This window comes from Bos mutus, chromosome 27 (assembly GCF_027580195.1).
Source record: "Bos mutus isolate GX-2022 chromosome 27, NWIPB_WYAK_1.1, whole genome shotgun sequence".
In the NCBI taxonomy this organism is placed as follows: domain Eukaryota; kingdom Metazoa; phylum Chordata; class Mammalia; order Artiodactyla; family Bovidae; genus Bos; species Bos mutus.
The window spans coordinates 8,689,276-8,712,936 of NC_091643.1; the positions used below are offsets into that span (position 1 = coordinate 8,689,276).

Consider the following 23,661-nt stretch of genomic DNA (forward strand, 5'->3'; position numbering starts at 1 on the left):
GTTCATTTTGCACATGGTAGTGTGTATGTCGGTGCTCCTCTGTCCGTCTGTCCTGCCCTCTCTTTCCCCCACCGTGTCTGCAAGTCTGCTCTCTACGTCTGCGCCTCCATTCGTATGCATTTTTGAAAAATAAAAACAGCAGTATGAATATTCAGGAAACATTTACTCAACATTTCACCATCTTAGGACTTAACCAGGTTTGGCTTTGAGTCGGGCGATCTGGGTTCAAGCCTTGGTTTTTTACTGCCTTATACTTCAGACAACTTGCTTATCCTCTAAAGGCATGTTCTTTTCCTGACAATAAGTAAAAAAAAAAAAAAAAAAGTATTAGAGGTACTCTAGTAGGAGTTTACATGGTGTTTAGTGGGAATTCAAAGGAGAGAGTAGTTTCTTCACTTTTTAAAAAAAATTTTTTTTCTTTTTAATTTATTTTTTTATTGAAGGGTAATTGCTTTACAGAATTTTGTTGTTTTCTGTCAAACCTCAACATGAATCAGCTGTATGTGTACCTATATCCCCTCCCTTTTGAACCTCCCTCCCATCTCCCACCCCGTCCCACCCCTCTAGGTTGATAGAGAGCCTCTGTTTGAGTTTCCTGAGTCACACAGAAAATTCCCATTGGCTATTTAACATGTGGTAATGTAAGTTTCATGTTACTCTCTCCATACATCTCACCCTGTCCTCCCCTCTCCCCGTGTCCATAAGACTATTCTCCATGTCTATTTCTCCATTGCTGCCCTGTAAATAGATTCTTCAGTACTGTTATTCTAGATTCTGTATATATGTATTAGAATACAATATTTATCTTTCTCTTTCTGACTCACTTCACTCTGTATAATAGGTTCTAGGTTCATCCACCTCGTCAGAACTGTGACTCATATGTGTTCCTTTTTTATGACTGAGTAAGACTGCATTGTGTATATGTACCACAACTTCTTTATCCATTCATCTGTCGATGGACATTTAGGTTGCTTCCATGTTCTAGCTATTGTAAATAGTGCTTCAGTGAAAAATGAACATGTGTCTTTTTCAGTTTTGGTTTCCTCAGGGCATATGCCTAGGAGTGGGATTGCTGGGTCATACGCTGCTTCTGTTCCTAGTTTTTAAGGAATCTGCATACCACCTTCCATAGTGGCTGTATCAGTTCACGTTCCCACCAGCAGTGGAACAGCGCTCCCTTCTCCACGCCCTCTCCAGCGTTTACTGTCGGTAGACATTTTGATGAGGGCCATTCTGACTGGTGTGAGGTGATATCTCATTGTAGTTTTGATTTGCATTTCTCTAATAATGAGTGATGTTGAGCATCTTTTCATATGTTTGTTAGCCATCTGTATGTCTTCTTTGGAGGAATGTCTGTTTAGGTCTTTCCCCCACTTTTTGACTGGGTTATTTATTTTTCTGGCATTGAGTTGTATGAGCTGCTTGTATATTTTGGAAACTAATGCTTTGTCAGTTTTTTCATTTGCTATTATTATCTCCCATTCTGAGCGTTGTCTTTTCACCTTGCTTATAGTTTCCTTTGCTTTGCAAAGCCTGTAAGTTTAATCAGATCTCGCTTGCCCACACTGTTTACTTTTGTTTTTATTTCTGTTACTCTAGGTGGTGGGTCGTAGAGGATCTTGCTTTATGTCATTGAGTGTTCTGCCTATGTTTTCCTCTAAGAGTTTTATAGTTTCTGATCTTAGAGTTAAGTCTTTAATCTGTTTTGAGTTGATCTTTGTGTAGGTGTTAGGAAGTGTTCTAATTTCATTCTTTTACATGTAGCTGTCCAGTTTTCCCAGCACCATTTATTGAAGAGGCTGTCTTTGCCCCATTGTATATTCCTGCCTCCTTTGTCCTGAGAAGGCAATGGCACCCCACTCCAGTACTCTTGCCTGGAGAATCCCATGGATGGAGGAGACTGGAAGGCTGCAGTCCATGGGGTCACTGAGGGTCGGACACGACTGAGTGACTTCAGTTTCACTTTTCACTTTCACGCATTGGAGAAGGAAATGGCAACCCACTCCAGTGTTCTTGCCTGGAGAGTCCCAGGGACGGGGGAGCCTGTTGGGCTGCCGTCTGTGGGGTTGCACAGAGTCAGACACGACTGAAGTGACTTAGCAGCAGCCTCCTTTGTCATAAATAAGGTACCCATAGGTGCATGGGTTAATTTCTGGGCTTTCTATCTTGTTCTATTGGTCTGTATTTCTGTTTTTGTGCCAGTATCATACTGTCTTGATGACTGTAGCTTTGTAGTATTATCTGAAGTCAGGAAGGTTGACTCCACCAGCTTCATTCTTCTTTCTCAAGACTACTTTGGCTATTCGGGGTCTTGTGTGTTTCCATATGAATTGTGAAATTTTTTGTTCTAGTTCTGTGAAAAATGCCATTGGTAATTTGATAGGGATTGCACTGAATCTGTAGATTGCGTTTGGTAGTATAGTCATTTTCACAATATCGATTCTTCCTACCCAGGAACATGGGTATCTGTTCTATCTATCTGGACTATCTCTCCATCTGTTTATGTCATCTTTGATTTCGTTCATTAGTGTCTTATAATTTTCTGTGTACAGTTCTTTTGTCTCCTTAGGTAAGTTTCAGTTCAGTTCAGTTGCTCAGTCGTGTCCAATTCTTTGTGACCCCATGAATCGCAGCACTCCAGGCCTCCCTGTCCATCACCAACTCCTGGAGTTTACCCAAACTCATGTCCATCGAGTCAGTGATGCCATCCAGCCATCTCATCCTCTGTCGTCCCCTTGTCCTCCTGCCCCCAATCCCTCCCAGCATCAGGGTCTTTTCCAATGAGTCAACTCTTCGCGTGAGGTAAGTTTACTCCTAGATATTTAATTTTAATTCTTTTTGTTGCAGTGGTGAATGGGATTGATTCCTTAATTTCTCTTTCTGATTTTTCATTGTTAATATATAGAAATGCAAGCGATTTCTGCGTATTGATTTTGTATCCTGCAACTTTGCTAAATTCACTGATTAGCTCTAGCAATTTTCTGATACTGTCTTTAGGATTTTCTATGTACAGTAACATGTCGTCTGCAGACAGTGAGAGCTTTACTTGTTTTCCAATCTGGATTCCTTTTATTTCTTTTTCTTCTCTGATTGCTGTAACTAAGACTTCCAGAGCTATGTTGAATAATAGTGGTGAAAGTGGACACTGTTGTCTTGTTCTTGATTTTATGGGGAATGCTTTCCATTTTTCACCATTGAGAATAACGTTTGCTTTAGGCTTATCGTATATGGCCTTTACTATGTTGAGGTAGGTTCCTTCTGTGCCCATTTTTTGAAGAGTTTTAATCATAAATGGGTGTTGAATTTTGTCAAAGCTTTTTCTGCATCTATTGAGATTATCATATGGTTTTATCACATGGTTTTTATCTTTAAGTTTGTTAATATGGTGTATCACATTGATTGATTTGCATATATTGAAGAATCTTTGTATTCCTGGAGTAAACCCAACTCGATCATAGTGTATGAGATTTCTGATGTGTTGCTGAATTCTGTTTGTTAAAATTGTGTTGAGGACTTTTGCATCTATGTTCATCAATGATACTGGCCTGTAGTTTTCTTTTTCTGTGTTGTCTTTGTCTGGTTTTGGTATCAGGGTGATGGTGGCCTTGTAGAATGAGTTCGGAAGTGTTCCTTCCTCTGCAATTTTTTGAAAGAGTTTTAGAGGGATAGGCATTAGCTCTTCTCTAAATGTTTGATAGAATGCTCCTGTGAAGCCATCTGGTCCCGGGCTTTTGATTTTGGGGAGATTTTTAATCACAGCTTCAGTTTCAGTGCTTGTAATTGGGTTGTTCATAATTTCTATTTCTTCCTGGTTCAGTCTTGGAAGATTGAACTTTTCTAAGAATCTGTCCATTTCTTCTAGGTTATCCATTTTATTGCCATATAGTTGTTCATAATAGTCTCTTATAATCCTTTGTATTTCTGCATTGTCTGTTGTAACTTCTCCTTTTTCATTTCTAATTTTGTTGATTTGATTCTTTTCTCTTTTTTTCTTGATGAGTCTGGCTAAAGGTTTGTCAATTTTGTTTATCTTCTCAGAGAACTTTTAGTTTTATTAATCTTTACTCTTGTTATGGAGAAGGTGATGGCACCCCACTCCAGTACTCTTGCCTGGAAAATCCCATGAATGGAGGAGCCTGGAAGGCTGCAGTGCATGGGGTCACTGAGGGTTGGACATGACTGAGCGACTTCCCTTTCACTTTTCACTTTCATGCATTGGAGAAGGAAATGGCAGCCCACTCCAGTGTTCTTGCCTGGAGAGTCCCAGGGACGGGGAGCCTGGCGGGCGGCCGTCTGTGGGGTCGCACAGAGTCGGACACGACTGAAGCGACTTAGCAGCAGCAGCAGTGTGTATATGTGGAGAAGGCAATGGTAACCCACTCCAGTGTTCTTGCCTGGAGAGTCCCAGGGACGGGGGAGCCTGGTGGGCGGCCGTCTGTGGGGTCGCACAGAGTCGGACACGACTGAAGCGACTTGGCAGCAGCACTCTTGTTTATTTCATTTCTTGTCTGTTTATTTCTGCTCTGATCTTTATGATTTCTTTCCTTCTACTAATTTTTTTTTGTTTTTGTTGTTGTTCTTTTTCCAGTGTAGGTGTAAACTTAGGTTGTCTATTCAATGTTTTTCTTGTTTCTTGAGGTAGGATTGTATTGCTGTAAACTTCCGTTAGAACTGCTTTTGCTGCATCCCATAGGTTTTGAGTTGTCATGTTTTCATTGTTACTTGTTTCTAGAAATTCTTTGATTTCCCTTTGGATTTCTTCAGTAACCTGTTAGTTATTTAGAATGTGTTGTTTAATCTCCATGTGTTTGTGTTTCTTACAGTTTTTTTTTTTTTTCTTGAAATTGATATCTAGTCTCATAGCATTGTGGTTGGAGAAGATGCTTGATATGATTCAATTTTCTTAAATTTACTGAGGTTTGATTTGTGGCCCAAGATGTGGTCTATCCTGGAGAGTGTTCCATGTGCACTTGAGAAGAAGGTTATTCTTCTGCATTTGGATGGAATGCCCAGAAGATATCAATGAAATCCATCTCATCTTATGTATCATTTAAGATTATGTTTCCTTATTAATTTTCTCTTTTGATCTGTCCATTGGTGTTAGTGGGCTGTTAAAGTCTCCTGCTATTATTATGTTACTGTCAATTTTTCCTTTTATGTGTTCGTGTTTGTCTTATGTATTGAGATGCTCCTATGTTGGGTGCATAGATATTTACAATTATTATGTCTTCCTCTTGGATTGATCCCTTGATCATTATGTAGTGTCCTTCCTTGTCTCTTGTAATCTTTATTTTAAGGTCTATTTTTTCTGATAGGAGGATTGCTACTCCAGCTTTCTTTTGCTTCCCATTTGCATGGAATGTATTTTTCCATCCTCTAACTTTCATTCTGTATGTGTCTTGAGGTCTGAAGTGGGTTTCTTGAAGACAGCATATATATGGGTCTTGTTTTTGTATCCATTGAGCCAGTCTGTGCCTTTTGCTTGGAGCATTTAATCCATTTACATTTAAAGTAGTTATTGATATGTCTGTTCCTATTGCCATTTTCTTAATTGTTTGGGGTTGATTTTGTAGATCTTTTTTCTTCTCATATTTCCTGACTGTGTATTGTTGTAAGGTTTGTTTGGTGGTACTGAATTCTCTTAACTTTTGCTTGTCTGAAAAGCTTTTTATTTCTCCATCAATTTTGAATGAGATCTTTGCAGGTACAGTAATCTTGGTTGTACTTTCAGTACTTGCTGGGTTGAGTAATCTTTCGGTACTTTAAATATATCCTGCCATTCCCTACTGGCCTGCAGAGTTTCTGCTGAAAGATCAGCCGTTAAGTGTATGGGGTTTCCCTCGTATGTTACTTGTTGCTTCTCCCTTGCTGCTTTTAGTATTTTTTCTTTGTGTTTAGTCTTTGTTAGTTTGATTACTATGTGTCTTGCCATGTTTCTCCGTGGGTTTATCCTGTATGGTATTCTGTGCCTCTTAGACTTGATTGACTATTTCTTTTTCCATATTGGGAAAATTTTCAACTATAATCTCTTCAAAAATTTTGTCATACTCTTTCTTTTTCTCTTCTTTTTCTGAGATCCCTAAAATTCAAATGTTTGTGCATTTGATATTGTCCCAGGGGTCTCTGAGACTGTCCTCAGTTCTTTTCATTCTTTTTACTTTATTCTGCTCTTCAGAAGTTATTTCCACCATTTTATCTTTCAGCCCACTGATTTGTTTTTCTGCTTCAGATATTCTGCTGTGATTCCTTCTAGAGTATTTTTAATTTCAGTAATTGTGTTGTTTGTCTCTGTATGTTTATTCTTTAATTCTTATAGGTCTTTGTTAATTGATTGTTGCATTTTCTCCATTTTGCTTTCAAGGTTTTTGATCATCTTTACTATCATTATTCTGAATTCTTTTTCAGGTAGTTTGCCTATTTCCTCTTCATTTATTTGGACTTCTGTGTTTCTAGTTTGTTCCTTCATTTGTGTGTTATTTCTCTGCCTTTTCATTATTTTTTTTTTAACATACTGTGTTTGAGGGCTCCTTTTCCCAGGCTTCAAGGTTGACTTCTTTCTTCCTTCTGGTTTCTGGGCTCCTAAGGTTGGTCCAGTGGTTTGTGTGAGCTTCGTATAGGGTGAGATTTGTGCTGAGTTTTTGTTGGTTCGTTTTTCCTCTGACGGGCAAGGCTACGTGAGGTGGTGATCCTGTCTGCTGATTACTGGGTTTGTACTTTTGTTTGTTTGTTGTTTAGCTGCGGTGTCCTTCGCAGGGTGCTGCTGGTGGTTGGCTGACGCCGGCTCTCGTATGCAGGTGGCTTCCTTTGTGTGAGTTCTCACTATCCTCTCCCTGGGGTTAGTTCTCTGGTAGTCTAGGGTTTTGGCGTCAGTGCTCCCACTCCAAAGGCCCAGGGCTTGATCTCAAGTTTTGCGTGGTTCTCTGTCTTCGTTTCCTCTGGTCGGGTCCTCCTGTTGGCTCTCAGCTGGTGTCTTGTGTGCACTTCTGTGTCTGAAGGTGTGTTCCTGACGTATCCGTGGAGAGAGATGTCCTCCACGTCCACATGCTCCTCCACCATCTTGTTCGGTCAGGTTATCGTTTCTTCACTTTTTAAGAACCTTTTTTCCTGAATTAAGTTGCAGATGTATACTAATGCTTTTTACTCCTATTTACTTGTGTGTATTTCCTAAAAGCAAGGAAATTCTTATAGGTGACCACAGTGCAGTCCAGATCAGGAGTTTACACCCATGAAACATGTTATCTAATCTGGAGACTTTATTCAGATTTCACCAGTTGTACTGCTAATTTTCTTTATAGCAAAAGGAAAGGAAGCCTTGTCCTGGTCAACTAGCCAACTGAGGATTGTGTGTTTTGTTTACTCATAATGTCTCCTATTCTCCTTTACCCTGGAACAGTTTCTCAGTCTTTTTCATGCCCTTGACATTTCTAATGAGTGCAGGTCGTTTATTTTGTAGAACATCCACGGTGGTGACGTGTCCTTTGATCACTTGGTTACAGTGATATCATGCCATGTTTCTTATCTGTGAACTCATTTGCCCTCTGTAATTAAGTAATTTTGGGGTATATACTTTGTTTAAATATGTGCTGTTTCTCATCAGATTTTATCCACTAGACTTTGTTGGTTGCTTTAGATGGAATTAGATGATTTTCTAATTCCATCATATGTTTTTTAATTGGCATACTAATATAAAGAAGAGCTTTTCCTTTTTTCTATCTATCCATCTTTCCATCCATCTGTCTGTCTATGACTTATAGATTCTTATTTTATGAGTTATCTTATCATTTGTTGTTACTGGTATTTATTTAGATGCTCAGGTTGTTCCAGATTTGGGCAGGGAGAGCTTCTTTTTGTGTGTGTGTGTGTGTGTTACTTTGTCCAATTTATTCATTTGGTGATTTTTAAAGTTGAGGTATAATTGACCTCAATTTTATATAACTGTAAAAAAGTTTCAAGTGTACAATGAAATGATTCAATATTTGTATAGCCCATATTCATATCTGCTTTTTAGCCACAGCAATATATCCTAGGCTCCTGTTGTTCACGCTGTAGATTCAGCCATTTCTCTGAGAATCCCTGGTTCCTTTTAGTGGAGAATGGGCATCAGCAGTAGTTCTGTTCTTTTACTTTCTCAGGCCCAAAGAAGTGTCATCCTTGATTTTTTCTGCATACCCTGTACATGTTCAGTTCATCAGCACATCCTATTGGTCCTACCTCCAGAATGTCTCCAAAATATGACTGCTGCTTTCCCCACCCACCTTCTTAGCCTGAGCTGCCCTCCTTTCCTCTTGGGCTGCTGTGATGTCTCCATACTCATGTGCTTGCTTCCACTCCTGCTGCTCACCCGTGTGTCTGAGCTGTATTCTTTACACAGGGGCTAGAATAAATGTTTTCAGACTTTCCACTCTGCTCAGAAAGCCTGTAGGGTCATTCAGTCCTGCTGAGACTATTTAAAGAGACCCACTGTGGCCGTGTTCCTGCCTTCCTCTTGCACATTGTCCTCCCATTCTGGCCCTTGTTGACACGTCACCAGCCACCGGCCTCCTCTGTCTTCCTCAGGTGCACCAGGCGCACTTGGCCTCGGAGCCTTTGCACTTCCTGCTCCCGGTCTGCGTGGCCCTTCCTCTGGTCCAGAGAGCGAGTCTGCTCACTGCTCACTCTGTTTAGGCCTCTGCTTCTGTCTTCTGGGTCACTCTTTGTCTCCCTACCTGCTTGCTTGTCCTACAAGGTGCTCAGCACTTACTTCTAAATGGAAACATTCATTTCTGGAATGCCAGTGCCTTGACATCAGGCGCTTTCTTTTTGGTCACTGCTTTATACTGAGTATTTGGAATATAGTAAAGGCTCAGTAAATATTTGTCTACTGAGTGGATATTTAAATAAAGTTTTCTGTTGGGTGAAATGAGTCAGAAGTTATAATAATAGGTGTGAAGAGAAGAGATGTGAAGAGAAAGATGACTAGGGAAAGTTAAAAGGGGTGCTGAGCCTTGCTGAGGCCTAGTGGAGACAGTAGGTTTCTTCCAGTGTTTTATTAAACTTGGGATTATCCGTGTACGAATCTGGCACCAAGGAAATAGGCAGCTAGACTTGTGCACCCTAACCTGTGCTGATTCTCGTAAGCACACTCTGGAAATAGTGCACTGACGTTATGATATTTCTCCATGAAGTCCATTCATTTAGAATTCACGTGCCTGGCCTGGAGCTAGAGCTATAGGGTAGAGGGACAGTCATAGACTCTGCCTTCATGAAACGTTCAGTCTCATGAGTGCAACAGATAGTAAACAATTGTACAAGTAAGTCTCTTGTTACAAGCTTATAAGTAGTGGGAAGAAAGTAAGAATGTGGTGAGAGGGCATAGTAGACACTTCCTGTACCAGTCTCTGGTATTCCTAGGCAGTGATAATTCACACAGGGACTTAAAAGATGAGTAGAAAGTCAGCAAAGCAAAGAGCTACTGAGGAGAATGTTCCAGACATAGGGGGCTGCCTGTACACGTCTGGAGGCATAAAAGAACTTGGTACATTTGAGGAAATGAAAGAAGGCCAGGACAACCAGAGTACAATGAATAAAAGCCACAAAAGATGAAGTTGGAGAGAGAAAATGAGGACATAAGTTAGGATTGGAGTTTTTATTGCAATTGTAGTGGGAAGGTGTTGAATGATTTAAAAAGATTGTTTTTCCATTGTGTTTTATTGTAGGATATTGACTGTAGTTCCCTTATCCTTGCTGTTCATCTCTTTTGTATACAGCAGCATATATCTGTCCCTTACCCCTTTGGTAACCATTAGTTTGTTTTCTATGTTTGTGTCTTATTTCTGGTTTTTAAATAAATCTGTGTCTTTTTTTTCTTTTTAGATTCTACAAATAATGATGTCATGATAATTCTTTTTTATGGCTGAGTAGTATTCCATTGTATGTATACACCACATCTTCTTTAATCATTGAATGATTTTAGCAAGGAAATAGAACAAATATGAATTAAATTTTCTTTTTTTAGCCACTATATGAATGGATTTAAATTCTTCATATTCCAAGCTAAGAGTAGAAGCAGGGAAACAAATGTAGAGGCTTTTTCAGTGATCGAGAAGGTGACTTAGACTAGAGAGGCGGCAGTGGAGATGGGGGAGAAGGAAATGAATTTAGAATCCTTTTCAGAGATGGAGTTGGTGTAACTTGGTAGGTTTGATGTGTAGTTTAAAGGAGTAAGGGGACGTCAAGAACAGCTTCCAGGCTCTCTGACCTAATGTCCTAGAGAAAGCGAGTTGAAGCAATGGGGACTCACTATTGATTAGATTAGATGATGTTTTTAAATAATAACAGCATTCATAAACATAGCATACAGAGTCATTTTGGAGAGCCTAGACATGCTGTAGTAGAAACTGCTTCAACCTTTGTTCCCCAAATTTTGCAGGAAGATTTTATTACAGTGTCTTAGATGGCAGTCCATCCAATCAGTAGTTCGTCATATTTAAGTACCTACCCTGTTCTAGAAATTGCTAGGTGCAGGGCCTGTGAGTGAGACATAATTTGAATTCTCGTAGAGCTTTAAGCAGCCACCGAAGCAGCCCGCAATAGTGATAGCTTATAGTGGTGGTCTCCAGCAATTACATTTTGTGTGATACGCTACCTAATTAAGTCAGACATTATCGAAGTGTTTCACAAGGTTTCTTTTTTCCACCCCTCCTTCAAAAAGGGTCATTTATTAATTGGTTTTGCTTTTTGTTTACTTTAAAAAAAAAATACAGGAGAAGGGGATAGTTTGCCTGGTACTATCTTCCATCGTTAGTGGCTATTCAGTGAACACTTCCATAAAAAACAGCCACCTCTTAAAAAAAAAACAGAAGCAAAGAAATTGGTAGAATAGGGTTTTATTTGGAATTATCTTTCAAAAGTGATTTTGTGAACTTGGAAGGAATGGTTTTTCTTAGAAGATTCATCACTGAAAAGAAGCATTTGTATTTAAGTCATTACGTTGAAGAGCATGACAGCCTCCTCGAAATAAATAGAATGGTTTTTTACATAAAATATCACCAAATAGTGCATTATATTTCCTTAGTATTTTTAGTGCTTTCTAATTTTGAAGGATTTGATTGTGTGTGTGTGTTTCTAGAACACTAATAGCATTTTTGAAATAACTTTTTTCTTTGCATAAAGAATTTAACAGTTAATTAGAAATGAAATAAACTAGGTTCAGCAACTCTCTTCACTCTAAGAGTTGTTATCCCTATTTAATTATTTTTTTCCTTGGAAAATATTTATCTTACAATTACCAAAATGCATGTAAAAGCATTGACATTTTACCCTCAATGTCCCAACTACCTAATCAGTCGGTCTCAAGCCAGAATGCACTTTAAAACCACCTTATCCTGCCTAGGCCCTGTTCAGATATTTATGAACTCCAGGGACTGGGGAGAAGGGCCCAGTATTAGGAAATGCTCTCTAGGTAGTTTTGTAATTTGAAACTGCTCGAAGATATGCATGCCTCTTAGCTACAGCTCCACTAGGAAAGTCAAGACGCAGAGGCCGTTCTCACTCTAAGCGGTGAGTTCTCACCCACGGTGACTGTCTGTAGCGTTCTGACAGTGGTGGACAGGTAAGGCGGTAACCAGGTAACCAGTAACCAGGTAAGGCAGTAACCAGGTAACCAGTAACCAGTGCATGGAGCTTGTTCGGTGACTCTTCACCTTCTGCACAGCCCCACTGGGTACAGCCTGGGACATTCCTTACTCCTCTGGCCCAGCAGCTTCGTTGAGCCTGGTGTCAGGGCGCACATCTGGAGCTCCCGCCCACGTCGTGGCAGGTTTCTGGGTTGGTTTGAGTGCCCCACGGGCACACTTCTTGAAGTCTGCTCTATGGCTGCACTTGCGCATGTCCATGGTGTGTTCTCCGGGCACCACCTTGTTGATGGCCGACTGGCCTTTCTTCTTCTTGCTGCCCTTCTTTGTGGGAACCCTCCTGCCGGACTTGACAGTTTAGCAAAATTTTATTGAATATTCATTAAGATAGTGGTTAAAAGCCTAGGTATTAGAAATAAGCTGCCCAGGTTCAAATCCTGTCGAGTGACCTTTGTCAACTAAGTTACTTAATAGGTTTGTTGAAAGGATTAAATGAATTGATATTTGCCAAGCACTTGGTGTGTCACTCATGTGGTGAGCACTAAATCCATGCCGGTTTCTGCTAGCTATCTTAGTGGTGGGTGCTGGAAACCCACAGATACATAGAAAATGTGTCTCTGCTCTCCAGATAACATACATTTATAAAACAATAGTTGAAGCCTTGTGGTTAGCAATAGGAAGTCTTTTATTGTGTTCTAGGTTCACTACATTCAGCATTATGTGTCAGTTTTTGCATTTAATAAAATCTTGTTACTTGCTCCCGTTTCAAACATATGAAGAAATTGAAGCCTTTGAAGGATTATCATACCTGGAATTACATAGTTATTCAGTATCAGAATCAGCGTTTGAACCAGGCCGTGTGACTCCAGATCTTTAATCCTTAACTGCTAGTCTCTGGTAAATGTGCTTGAGATGCTGGGAGAATGACAGCAAGGCATCTGCCTAGGCTGTTCATGTCATCTTCAGGGAGCAGGTGATATTTGACTAGGGTGTTCAAAGAATGAATGAGAATTAGCTACTGGATGGGGAGAGGAGGGCATTTCTCATGGAATAGTTTGGGTGTGAGGAACATTACTGAACACTTGAGCTGTGTGTAATTTCTTCGGTTGGCATTCAGTTAAGAGATGAAGTTGAAAAGGCGAGTACAGACCAGAAGACCGAGTCACGAAGATCCCATGGTCCATGTGAAGCCATCTGTACTTTGCTTTCTAGTTAACGGTGGTTCTTTAAAGTAGTTAAATAGCTCTTGAGGAGCTCCTGAAGAATTTATTTTAAAGAGGACGGCATGGTTGTATTTGCATTTAGAAACCTAGTTCTAGTGATGCAGTGTGAAGTGGGTCAAAGAAGCCCTCCAGTCCATTGCTCACAGTGGTCAGTGAGACGTGACCAGGGCCTGGATGAAGGCGGCGGGGGTCCAGTAGGCAGAGGTTGTGCGAAGGATTTAGGATAGGATGGGAAAGGTAGAGTGCTGGGTTGAGTTGAGGTTAAACGAAAGGACAGAACCACATAGTTCCCAGTGTTCTTTTTTGAGTAGATGATGATACTGGATGTGGGAAGGGGAGCTTCTTTGGATGGCCTCTCCCAATCGTGGTCACACACACTGGGGGCTTGTGCGAAGTCTAGACTGTCTTGTAAAAGGATGTGGTGATCAGGAGGGCTTCCAGGTAGGTTTGCCAGGTCATCAGCACACAGGTGACAGCTGAAACTGCATGGGTCATAGCTGAAGTTGTTAACATAGATAACGTTCATTTAACAGTAAACGTTACCGGGTACTGGTTACCTTGTGTACCATTAGGCACTAGAGATAAAACAGGGACCAAAGCAGACTTTAAAAAAAAAATTCGTATTCTCAGGAGCTAACAGTTTAGTAGTGGGGATGGATTAAAGTAAATACTGTATCATGTGGTAACGTTATGGGGAAAAAGCACGGGGTGGGGGGCAGAGAACTCTGAGGGGAGGGATGGATTTGTGCAGTTTTGAATTGTTGGGTTAGGGACTGTCCACCATGTAGCAGAAGGCTGAGCAAGGTGAGGGAGTGAACAGCAGAGTACTGGAATCGCAGGCTGTGGGCAGGGGCTTGTGCCTGGTACAGTCCAGGAGATACACGAAGGCCACGTGCTCGCTGACACTTGGTATTTTCTGGGGGTTTATTTATTTATTTTTAGTAGCCGTCCTAATGGGTGTGAATGGGTGTGATGTACAGTTGCATTTCCCTGGTGACTAGTGATGTTGAACATCTTTTCATGTGCATATTGCCCATCTGTGTATATATCTTCTTTAGAGAATGAAAATTGATTAGAAGTCATTATATTGTAAGATCTTATCCTAATTCAGTTGTTTGGCAAAACATAATCTGAACTGATTTGAGACTATATGTATATGTATGCTGCTGCTAAGTCGCTTCAGTCGTGTCCGACTCTGCGCGACCCCATAGACGGCAGCCCACCAGGCTCCCCCGTCCCTGGGATTCTCCAGGCAAGAACACTGGAGTGGGTTGCCATTTCCTTCTCCAATGCGTGAAAGTGAAAAGTGAAAGTGAAGTCGCTCGGTCACGTCCGACTCTTCACGACCCCATAGACGGCAGCCCAGCAGGCTCCCCCGTCCCTGGGATTCTCCAGGCAAGAACACTGGAGTGGGTTGCCATTTCCTTCTCCAGTGCATGAAAGTGAAAAGTGAAAGTGAAGTCGCTCGGTCACGTCCGACTCTTCACGACCCCATAGACGGCAGCCCAGCAGGCTCCCTCGTCCCTGGGATTCTTCAGGCAAGAACACTAGAGTGGGTTGCCATTTCCTTCTCCAGTGCATTAACGTGAAGTCGCTCAGTCGTGTCCGACTATTAGCGACCCCATGGACTGCAGCCTACCAGGCTCCTCTGTCCATGGGATTTTCCAGGCAATAGTACTGGAGTGGGGTGCCATTGCCTTCTCCCAAGAACACTGGAATGTATATATATTCTTTGTTGTGTCAGTTGCTCAGGCGTGTCCGCTCTTCGTGACCCCCATGGTCCATGAAATTCTCCAGGCAAGAATACTGGAGTGGTTTGCCATTCCCTTCTCCAGGGGATCTTCCTGACCCAGGGATCAAACTTGGGTCTCCTACATCGCAGACAGATTCTTTACCATCTGAGTTACCAGGGAAGCCCAATATATTCTTTAGTTATCCTATGAATATATGAATATTCATATGCTTTGCTGAAGAAATATGAAGGTATCTGATTATGCAGTGTTCTCCCAAACCCTGCTGAGGCTGTTGATTTAAGATACATATATGTTCTGTAACACTTTTCTAACGAGAAAAGTTCACAATTCCAAAGCACATTCTATTCCAAGCGTTTTGGATAAGAGGCTGTGGATGTGTACTTTGGAAAGCTAAGTTCTAGTTCAAAAAAATTTACAAACTTTTGGAATTCAGAAATTAATTAGTTGAGGGCTCCCCATACGTTCTGTCTCACCTTGTACCTGGTTGGTTCTTTCTGTTTGTGCTTCACTCTTGCTGTTCCTGTGCTGTCCTTCTCCCTCGACTTCTCTGAGCCTTGTTTCTCACCCCACACCCCTCCCCGTCTGTGAAGTGGGCATGTGTTTCCTGCTTTGAGGACTGGATTGTGGGGAATGAAGGAGATGACAGTGCGAGATGCAGGGTCTGCACAGGAGGTACCCCACACATACTGAGGCTCTTTCTTCCCAGTTCATGCTCTCTCCATTTCACAGCTTATGACTTCATTCTTACACGTCTCTTTCATCAGGTAACTTTTAATCCTTAAGGAACAGGATTGTTTTTTATTAAAGTTTTCATGGGAAATGTCCCAGTGTCAGAAAGACATATCTTCTCCCACCATTGCACATTCTCGTGCTGATACTAAGGGGAATCCTACCTTCCATTCCCACCTCAAAGTGTCATTCCCACAGGGAATGGAAAAGAGATGTCTGACGGGAGGGGGCAGGGCTGTGTCAACTTCAATTGTAATTTTCCTTTTGTACCAGATCTAGACTGGGGGTCAGTGTATACAAGAGTGGTCTCTCTCTATTGGATGGAAGTGGAGTTTTTTGCAGAAAAGTAACAACCTTTTCTCCAAAATTGCTGGTAATAAGTTTCATTCTCTAGAATAGGCATATTTAAAGTTACCTCTTTTGATTTAGTCCAATTACTAGTGCATTCAGTGTCCCCTCCCGTATTTTCTTAGGTTGGACAGTCCATTCTGGCCCAGAATGTGTGTTTTGTTTTAGCTGTTTAGGTGTATTCAAATGAGAAGGAAGGCACAGGGTGGCAGCACCCGAGTTAAAAGCTTAAAAAAAACTTATGTGCTCTTGATTTGTTAAATACCTGCTACTTTGGAAAGTTGCATATTTGATGACATCTTGACTGAAATTTAAACATGAAATCAAAGATAACCTTGTAATTCAGACTTGGCAGTTTGGTTTTGGCAAGGCCTGGGTTAACGGGCGGTTGGGCGCACCTGCTCCTTCCTGGCTGCACAGCCTTTGTTGCTTCTGCACGCTGGCTCAGAGGCTCCTTTCGCAAGGGAGCTGGAGGGTGGCCGGCGCGTTTCCTAGTGCAGGAGGCCGAGGGTCCTGAAGGCAGGGAGGTGTGCCGTGCCTCCGGCCTTCCGCAGACCACAGGTGGCGGCGATGTGCAAGCAGTTGTACTGGAGCTGGGTGTCCACCTTCGCGTCAGGCATCCGCCTGGAGGAGCGCGCGGCCGCGGACGGGAAGGCTGTCCAGCCGCAGGTGATGTCGCAGCAGGTGTGTGGCCTCGCCCTGTGTGCGTCCTGTGTGACCCTTGGCCCAGGAGGTTGATTTGGTTTCTGACTGGTTATTCTGATATTTTCTGTATTACTGTTCTTGTTATTTGGAGCTGTGAAGATAGGCTAAAAGGTGCTACTTTGTGAATTACAGTACATGATTCTGGAATGTAGTTTAAAGAACAGTGTGTTTAAAACTTTTGCAAAGCTCTGTTTGGCTTTTGAGAAACAAACAAACAAAATCTTTCTCTAACCCCATCTTGTGTTTTTCTTTTTGATTTTGCTCTTGAAAGAGCCTCAGTGCTCCTTGGTGTCGTAACACAGTTTATCCAACTAACAGATGTTTGTCTTTTGTTTTGAGGTGCCTCAAGGAAGAGGTGAGGTTTCACCTGGCTATGCTCCAACTTGAAACCCGAGATACGTCCCTTGGCCTTTTAGAAAAGGGAGTGGTTAGACAGACCAGAGGGAGTCCTCAGATGAGTTATGGTGAAGAGGCGTTTTCCTTAAATAAATTTATATAAAGAATATAAATTTGATATTATATCTTTTTAGATTTGTTAGAAGTGGGGGTGGGGTGGGGTGTGTGTTTGTCCTGCGCTCCAGCAAGGGACTTTTGGTAATCTCTCAGTGGTTTTTAAAGCATAAAATGGTGAAGGATAATTTTGGTTGTTCCTTTTAAGAGTTATTAATACTTGTGTTTGATTAGGCCGAATTCTAGCTCCGTTTTTAAAAACATTAATTCATGTTTATAGAATATCCATGATAATTATACATGGTTATGTATTGTATGTTATATATATAATATACACGGGGACATACCTTCTTTTATTGCTCTTCACTTTATTGTGCTTCACAGATAATGTTTTTTACAAATTGAAATTTGTGGCAGCTCCGAGTTGAGCAAGTGTATCAGCAAGCACCATTTTTCTAAGAACACTTATTTGTTCATTTCATGTCTCTGTGTCACATTTTGGTAATTTTTGCAATATTTCAAACTTTTTCATTATTATTGTATTTGTTCTGATGATCTGTTATGGGACTTGCTAAAGGCTCAAATAATGTTTGGCATTTTTCAGTAATAAAATATTTTTAAATTAAGTATGTCCGTTTTTTTTTTAAGATATAATGCTATTGCAAACTTAATAGACCAGAGTGTAAACATAATTTTTATATGTACTGGGAAACCAAAAATTTGTGTGACGTGCTTTATTGTGATTCTTAGTTTGTTCCTGTGGTCTGGAGCCAAATCCACAGTATCTCTGAGGTATGCCTATATGTGTATACGAATCTTGTTCCACTGGGCACAGGGCAAATCAAATTCCCTGTGAAAAGCTACTAGGAAGGAAGTTTTAGGAGAAGTGTACAACGGACTGAAGACTCTTACTTGTTTTGGTGTATTCTTTTCGTGTTGTCCTTAGTACCTGCTTTTGCAGACTAGAGGATGCTTGCTTTCTGTGTGCACGCCCCTGTTGAGTAGGTTGTTGCTGCTTCTGTCAGTTGGGGTGCTGTATGTCTGATCTCAGCCTGTGGGCGGCAGGCCCTCCTCCCCATCCCTGACTCCGAATCCCCCTGTGCCACGGTGTCTCTTTAACTACTGAGTCATTAAGGAAGGAGTTTAGTTGAGGATATTCACAGTATTATTAAATATGGAAACTGTAGTGTCACCAACTGCATTTGGTTCTAGGAGATTTATTAGCATATTTAGTTTTCATTTGGTTGCTCGTTTTAAAGAGTAAGACAGTTTATTTCAAAACTCATTAGCTTGTTCCTGGCTTTTCTAATTCCTTGTGGAATCCTGAGAACAGGACACTTTGATTCAGACGATTTTTTTGTTTTGTTTGTTACCTATCTTAGTATTTTTAATGTACCTAACTTATATAACCAGTGTATTTTCTCACTCCACTCTTAGTGTTTTTAATGTAGCTAACTTATGTAATCAATGTATTTTCTCACTGCACAGAAAGTTGGAGTGACTGGTCCTCCTGATCCACAAGTCCGCTGTCCCTCTGTTATTGAGTTTGGGAAGTATGAAATTCATACCTGGTACTCCTCTCCATATCCTCAAGAATACTCAAGGTATGTTTTGAGAGGCCATTTACCTTTTGTTCTTAGGTTCCTAGAACTCCAGCACTAGAAGTGATCTTGGAGACATTGTTGTAGTCCAGTTCATCTCTTTACATTCAAGAAAACTGGTAGGTTTTAAGTGTCCATAATAGCAGCATACTTTGGCAGCCACTTAGTCTCAGTTGGCTTTATAATTTTTTTTTCTGTAAAAAAACTATTACTTAAGATCGGAAATCTGACACATGGTCAGAATGAAAGGGGAACATTTTTTCTTTATGAGAAATTGGCCTTCATATCTCACACCAAAAAAATTTCTTTTAAAGAGAAATTCTTATACTTAACTATAAATAAAGTTTTACTGAGTAGCCTTTTATTTAAATTTTTATAATTTAACAAACTTAGTAAATTGTTTTCCCAGAAATAATTAGCCAAATGGTATAAAATTATATATAAATGGCTTGGGTTTCTAGATATAAAAACTGATCAGTCACCAGCTTTTTGGGATAACGTAGTGAGCTTAATGAAGCCAGATTTGTTTCTTGACTCAACTCTGACATTTATAAGCTATGTAACCTTAGAAATTACCTAGCTACTTGGTACTTCAGTTTCCTCATCTGTGAAACAGAGATAATAATAGTTCTGACCTCAGGAGGTTTATTGTGAACATTAAATGAGTAGAATCATGTAAATCACTTAAAAATTGTGAGTGGTCAGTAACGTCAGTTATTTTTTTCTTTTAGGGTTGAAATTAAAAGAGTTGAAAAATAAGATTCAGTCAAAAAATTAAACACTGGCTTAGCATTTGAAGCAGTCATTAATTCTTTAATCTGGCTTACAAATCTAAGCAGATTAGAAAAGTAGGAGTGAGACCCAGACCTCAGTGACAGAGAGGTGGGGGGAGAAAGCAAAACCCCAGGAATCTGACATACAAGCTTATGAAACACAGTAGCTGAGAGCCATTTATTGTAGGATCAGTTACCTCCAAACTCTGTGTTAGACCTTTAAGGCAATATTATATTTATTTCATGGAAGAATACCAATCTGAGTTTGTTAAAAACATTATATATTATGTATATATGTTAAAAGAGGGAAGGAAATTCCTCAACTACCTACAGAACACAGGTGTTTAGTGCAATGTCTTCCTCAGGAGTTATGGCCAGCCAGGGTATTGTATAATCAAGAACAGCAAAGTTGAAGAATTAATTTCATCATGAAGTTTAAAATAAATCATTACCATTTTAAGTGAGCTCTTTCCCAGCTGTGCAGATCACAAGAGTGCCCCGCCTGGAACAGAAAGCCTGTTCAGCTGTGTGTCCCAACGGCTGCCATGGGGAGTGCAGCCCCAGGCACCTGCTCTCTTCCTCTCCAGGGCGGGAGGAGGGGCGGAGCTCATTTAGTCAGGAGTAGAGACAGAGGAGATGAGAATGAGGCTGTCAGTTTTAAGATACTAAGTCTGATTAAAAATGTTGCATTTTGCTCTGATGAGTTTGTCCCTCGAATTTGACTTCTTAATCAAGTTTGAGGGAGTTAGTTACCAGTGAAAGAATAAACATTGCCAGCAGAAAAATAAATAACCTAAGAAGTTTAATAGGAATTGTAACAGAAAGCAGCAGCAGAACTGTAACATACATCTAAGTAGAATTTTAGATGTTTTCTGTACTTTTCATTAGTCACCATTGTGAAGGGTTCCCTGAAAATAGCAGATAATATTGTGTAATTTATATGTTTTTTAGTAATTATTTTTTCTATCTATATAGTCTTAATTTTCTTAATTCATTTTCAAAAAAACATGTTTTGTTGAGTTTAGACTTGTTTCACTTCTGAGTTCTTTAAACTTGAGTTGACTATAATGTTTAGAGATCACGTGCTTTCTAAATAATAAACCTATATTTTTACTTTGTTAATGACTATTCTCTGCTAAATTACTTCTAAATTATTTTCTTATTAATAAAAGTTCTAAACACTTTAAAAAATTTCCGAGTCCTAAAGCAAAACAAAGAAGAAGAGCAAAAACAAAGAGGAGATCGTAAAAGGAAAAATTATTTGGGAAGTGGGATTACGTATTATCTCCTATAATATTCAGATATTTGTGTGTGTGGTATATGTTAAGTAGTCTTGCGTCCATGATTTTTAAAAAACAAAATGAAACAACAGCAATGAAGCAGCTTCATTTGGAGCAGTATGATTAAGTCTCAGACGTTGAAGAATATAAAGCAGAGGTTGTAACCTGAGGTTTCCCCCGCAGGGCGATGTGATGCTCACACATGGCAGATGGGTCCATAGAGGGCCCGACTCTGCCTGTAAGGACGTGACGCAAATAGGCTGAAGGCAAGAGGAACTGTGGTCACGGAATGTTCTCTACTCCTGAGCTGCTTAGGGCTTTAGCTTCTTAATAACCTCTTTGCTACAAGTTCGTATTAAGATAAGATCCCAAAAAGGCATATTCTCACATATTTGAGTAGTTTGGGAACCTTGCTCTACCTTTTGATCCTGTTCCTGACTTGACTTGATGCTTAGATTATGTACAACCCCAATTACTAAGGAACAGCATCCTCTAAGTCTTTAAATGACCATTAAATGATGAAATAAAATGGATGAAAGGAGAATAAAAATATTCATAGTATTAATCATAAATAATAGCCATAGTTACCATTCACTGAGCTTACTCAGTGACTAAACATCTCTGGAATAATTCTGTGAGGTGGATATTGCTATCTTTGTTCTCACAGGCCAGGGCCCAGCAAACATATTCAAGACCACACAGTTTCTAAATGGGAGAACCAGGATTTAATCCCACTTTTCTCTTACCATATAGCTATAACTTTTAGCCACTGTACATGACTACTCCATATAGCATTGATAACTAGATTGATCTCAGATGGCTTGTACCATAATCTTTGACTTAAGGAGTATTTGGTGTAATTTCTATTGTATTAAAATTTTACTATTGACATATTATAAAAGCTGCACAAACTGCTGCTATCTTGGGCAATGTTCTAAAGCCACAATAGGAAGAATATTTGCATTATCATAGAAGTAAGGGAACCAATACAGCTGTAGCCCAATCCTGACTTCAGAGATTGTGGTATCCATGTAATGGGTGACTTTAAAATAAATGTCAAGTGTGGGGGCTGTACCCCCATGATGGAGCTAGTCAGAGTGACCATATGCGTCCTCGATAGTTCAGGCCTAGGTGCTGTCAAGGAGAAGGCAGAAAGCAGTACTCAGCAGTGTTCTTTAGGTTGGGGAGTGTTCCTGATTTCAGTAACTGCACTTCATTTCATGTGATCTGATGTTTTTCCTATTTGATATATTTTTTCAATGAGAGAACTGCAGCCATTTGTACTATTACTAGAAAAGATATTTGATCTTTTCTAGAGTTGTATTGAATGATTCCCATTAGACTAACAGTGTCATCCCAGTAGTCTTGATTTTAATAAAGTCAAAGGCTTTTAAAATACAAAGGATCATAAGAGACTATGACAAATAGCTGTATGTCAATCAGATGGACAACCCAGAAGAAATGGAGAAGTTCCTAGAAATGAACAATCTTCCAAGGCTGAAGCAGGAAGAAATAGAAGATGTGAAAAGACCAATTACCAGTAATGACATGGAATCAGTACTAGAACGGCCATCAGCAGACAAAGCTTCAAGAGCAGATGGCTTTATAGGTGAATTCTACCAAACATTTAGTGAAGTGGTAGCGCCTGTCTTTTCTCAAACTATTCCAAAACATTGCAGAGGAAATAGTGCTCCCGAACTCATTGTGTGAGGCAAGCATCTCCTTGATTCTAAAACAAGATAAAGATACCACAAGAAAAGAAAATTATAGGCCAGTATCACTGATGAACATAGATACAAAAATCCTTAACAAAATGCTACCAAACCAATGCAATAATGTGTTAAATGCAACAGTGTATTAAAATGATCATAAGCAATGATTATAAATAATAGTCAAGTGAGATTTATCATGGGGATTCAAAGATTCTTCAGTATCTGCAAATCAATCAGTGTGATACAACACACTGAAGAACAGAATTAACAAATTGAAGGTCACACTAAAAATAGTGTGACCATCTCAGTAGATGCACGGAAAGCTTTTGACAACATTCAGCATTCATGTGATAGAAACTCTCCAGAAAGGGAGCGTAGAGAGAACACACATAATAACGGCACGTATGACAAGCCCACAGCTAATTTCACACTCAGTTGTGAAAAGCCCAAAGAATTTCGTCTCAGGTCAGGAACAAGACAAGGAGCAAGACCACTTTAATTCAACATAGGTTGGAAGTCCTGGCTACCTCAGTCAGACAAGAAAAAGAAATAAAGAATCCAGATTGGACAGGAAAAAGTAAAATGGTCACTGTTTGCAGACAATATGACACTATACATAGAAAAGTCCTAAAGAAGCCACAAAAAACGTTTGGAGCTCACTGATGAATTTGGTAAAGTTGGCAGGATACAGAATTAATATGCAGAAATCTGTTGCATTTCTATACCCTGACAGTGAACTGTCAGAAAGTAAGGAAATAGTCTCATTTACCATTGCATCAAAAAGAATAAAATGCCTGGGAATAAACCTGCCTAAGGAAGTAAAAGATCTGTACTCAGAAAACTGTAGGACACTGATGAAAGAAACTGAAGATGACGGAGACAAATGGAAAGATACATTATGTTTATAGATTGGAAACCTTACTGTTAAAAACGACAGATACCATGCAAAGCAATCTACTCATTATGTGCAATTCCTGTCAAATTACTCAGGGCATTTTTCATAGAACTAGGACAAAAATTTTTTAATTTGTATAGAAATGCAAAAGACCCTGAATGGCCAAAGCAATCTTGAGAAAGTAAAACAGAGCTGGAGGGTTGACTTCAGACTGTATTACAAAGCTACAGTAATCAAAAAGTGTGGTCCTGGCACAAACACACACACACAGAGATCAATGAAACATAATAGCCCAGAAATAAACCTGCCTCTTATGGTCAGTCTGTGATGGAGAAAGCAAGAATGTACAGTGGGAAAAAGTCGGATTCTTCAGTAAATGATATTGGGACGATCGGACAGTTGCATGTAACAGAATGAAACTGGACAGTTTTCTCAAATCATGTAAAAAATAAACTCAGGATGGTTTAAAGTCCTAAAGATAAGACCTGAAGCCATAAAAGTCCTAAAAGAAAATATAGCTGGAATACTCTTTGATATAAATTGGAGCAGGTTTTTTTATCTGTCTCCTAAAGCAAAGGA

The 23,661-nt window shown here is 40.0% G+C and overlaps 1 protein-coding gene across 3 annotated transcripts in view; it reads left to right on the forward strand.

The window, feature by feature from the left end:
• The window catches only part of KAT6A (lysine acetyltransferase 6A), a 108,781-nt gene that overhangs the window by 64,714 nt on the left and 20,406 nt on the right, over positions 1–23,661 (forward strand). For all 3 annotated transcript variants that reach the window (XM_070364192.1, XM_070364193.1, XM_070364194.1), the window contains exon 9: positions 18,310–18,425. In XM_070364192.1, the coding sequence (XP_070220293.1) occupies positions 18,310–18,425 (116 nt within the window). The remainder of the gene's footprint in view (positions 1–18,309; positions 18,426–23,661) is intronic.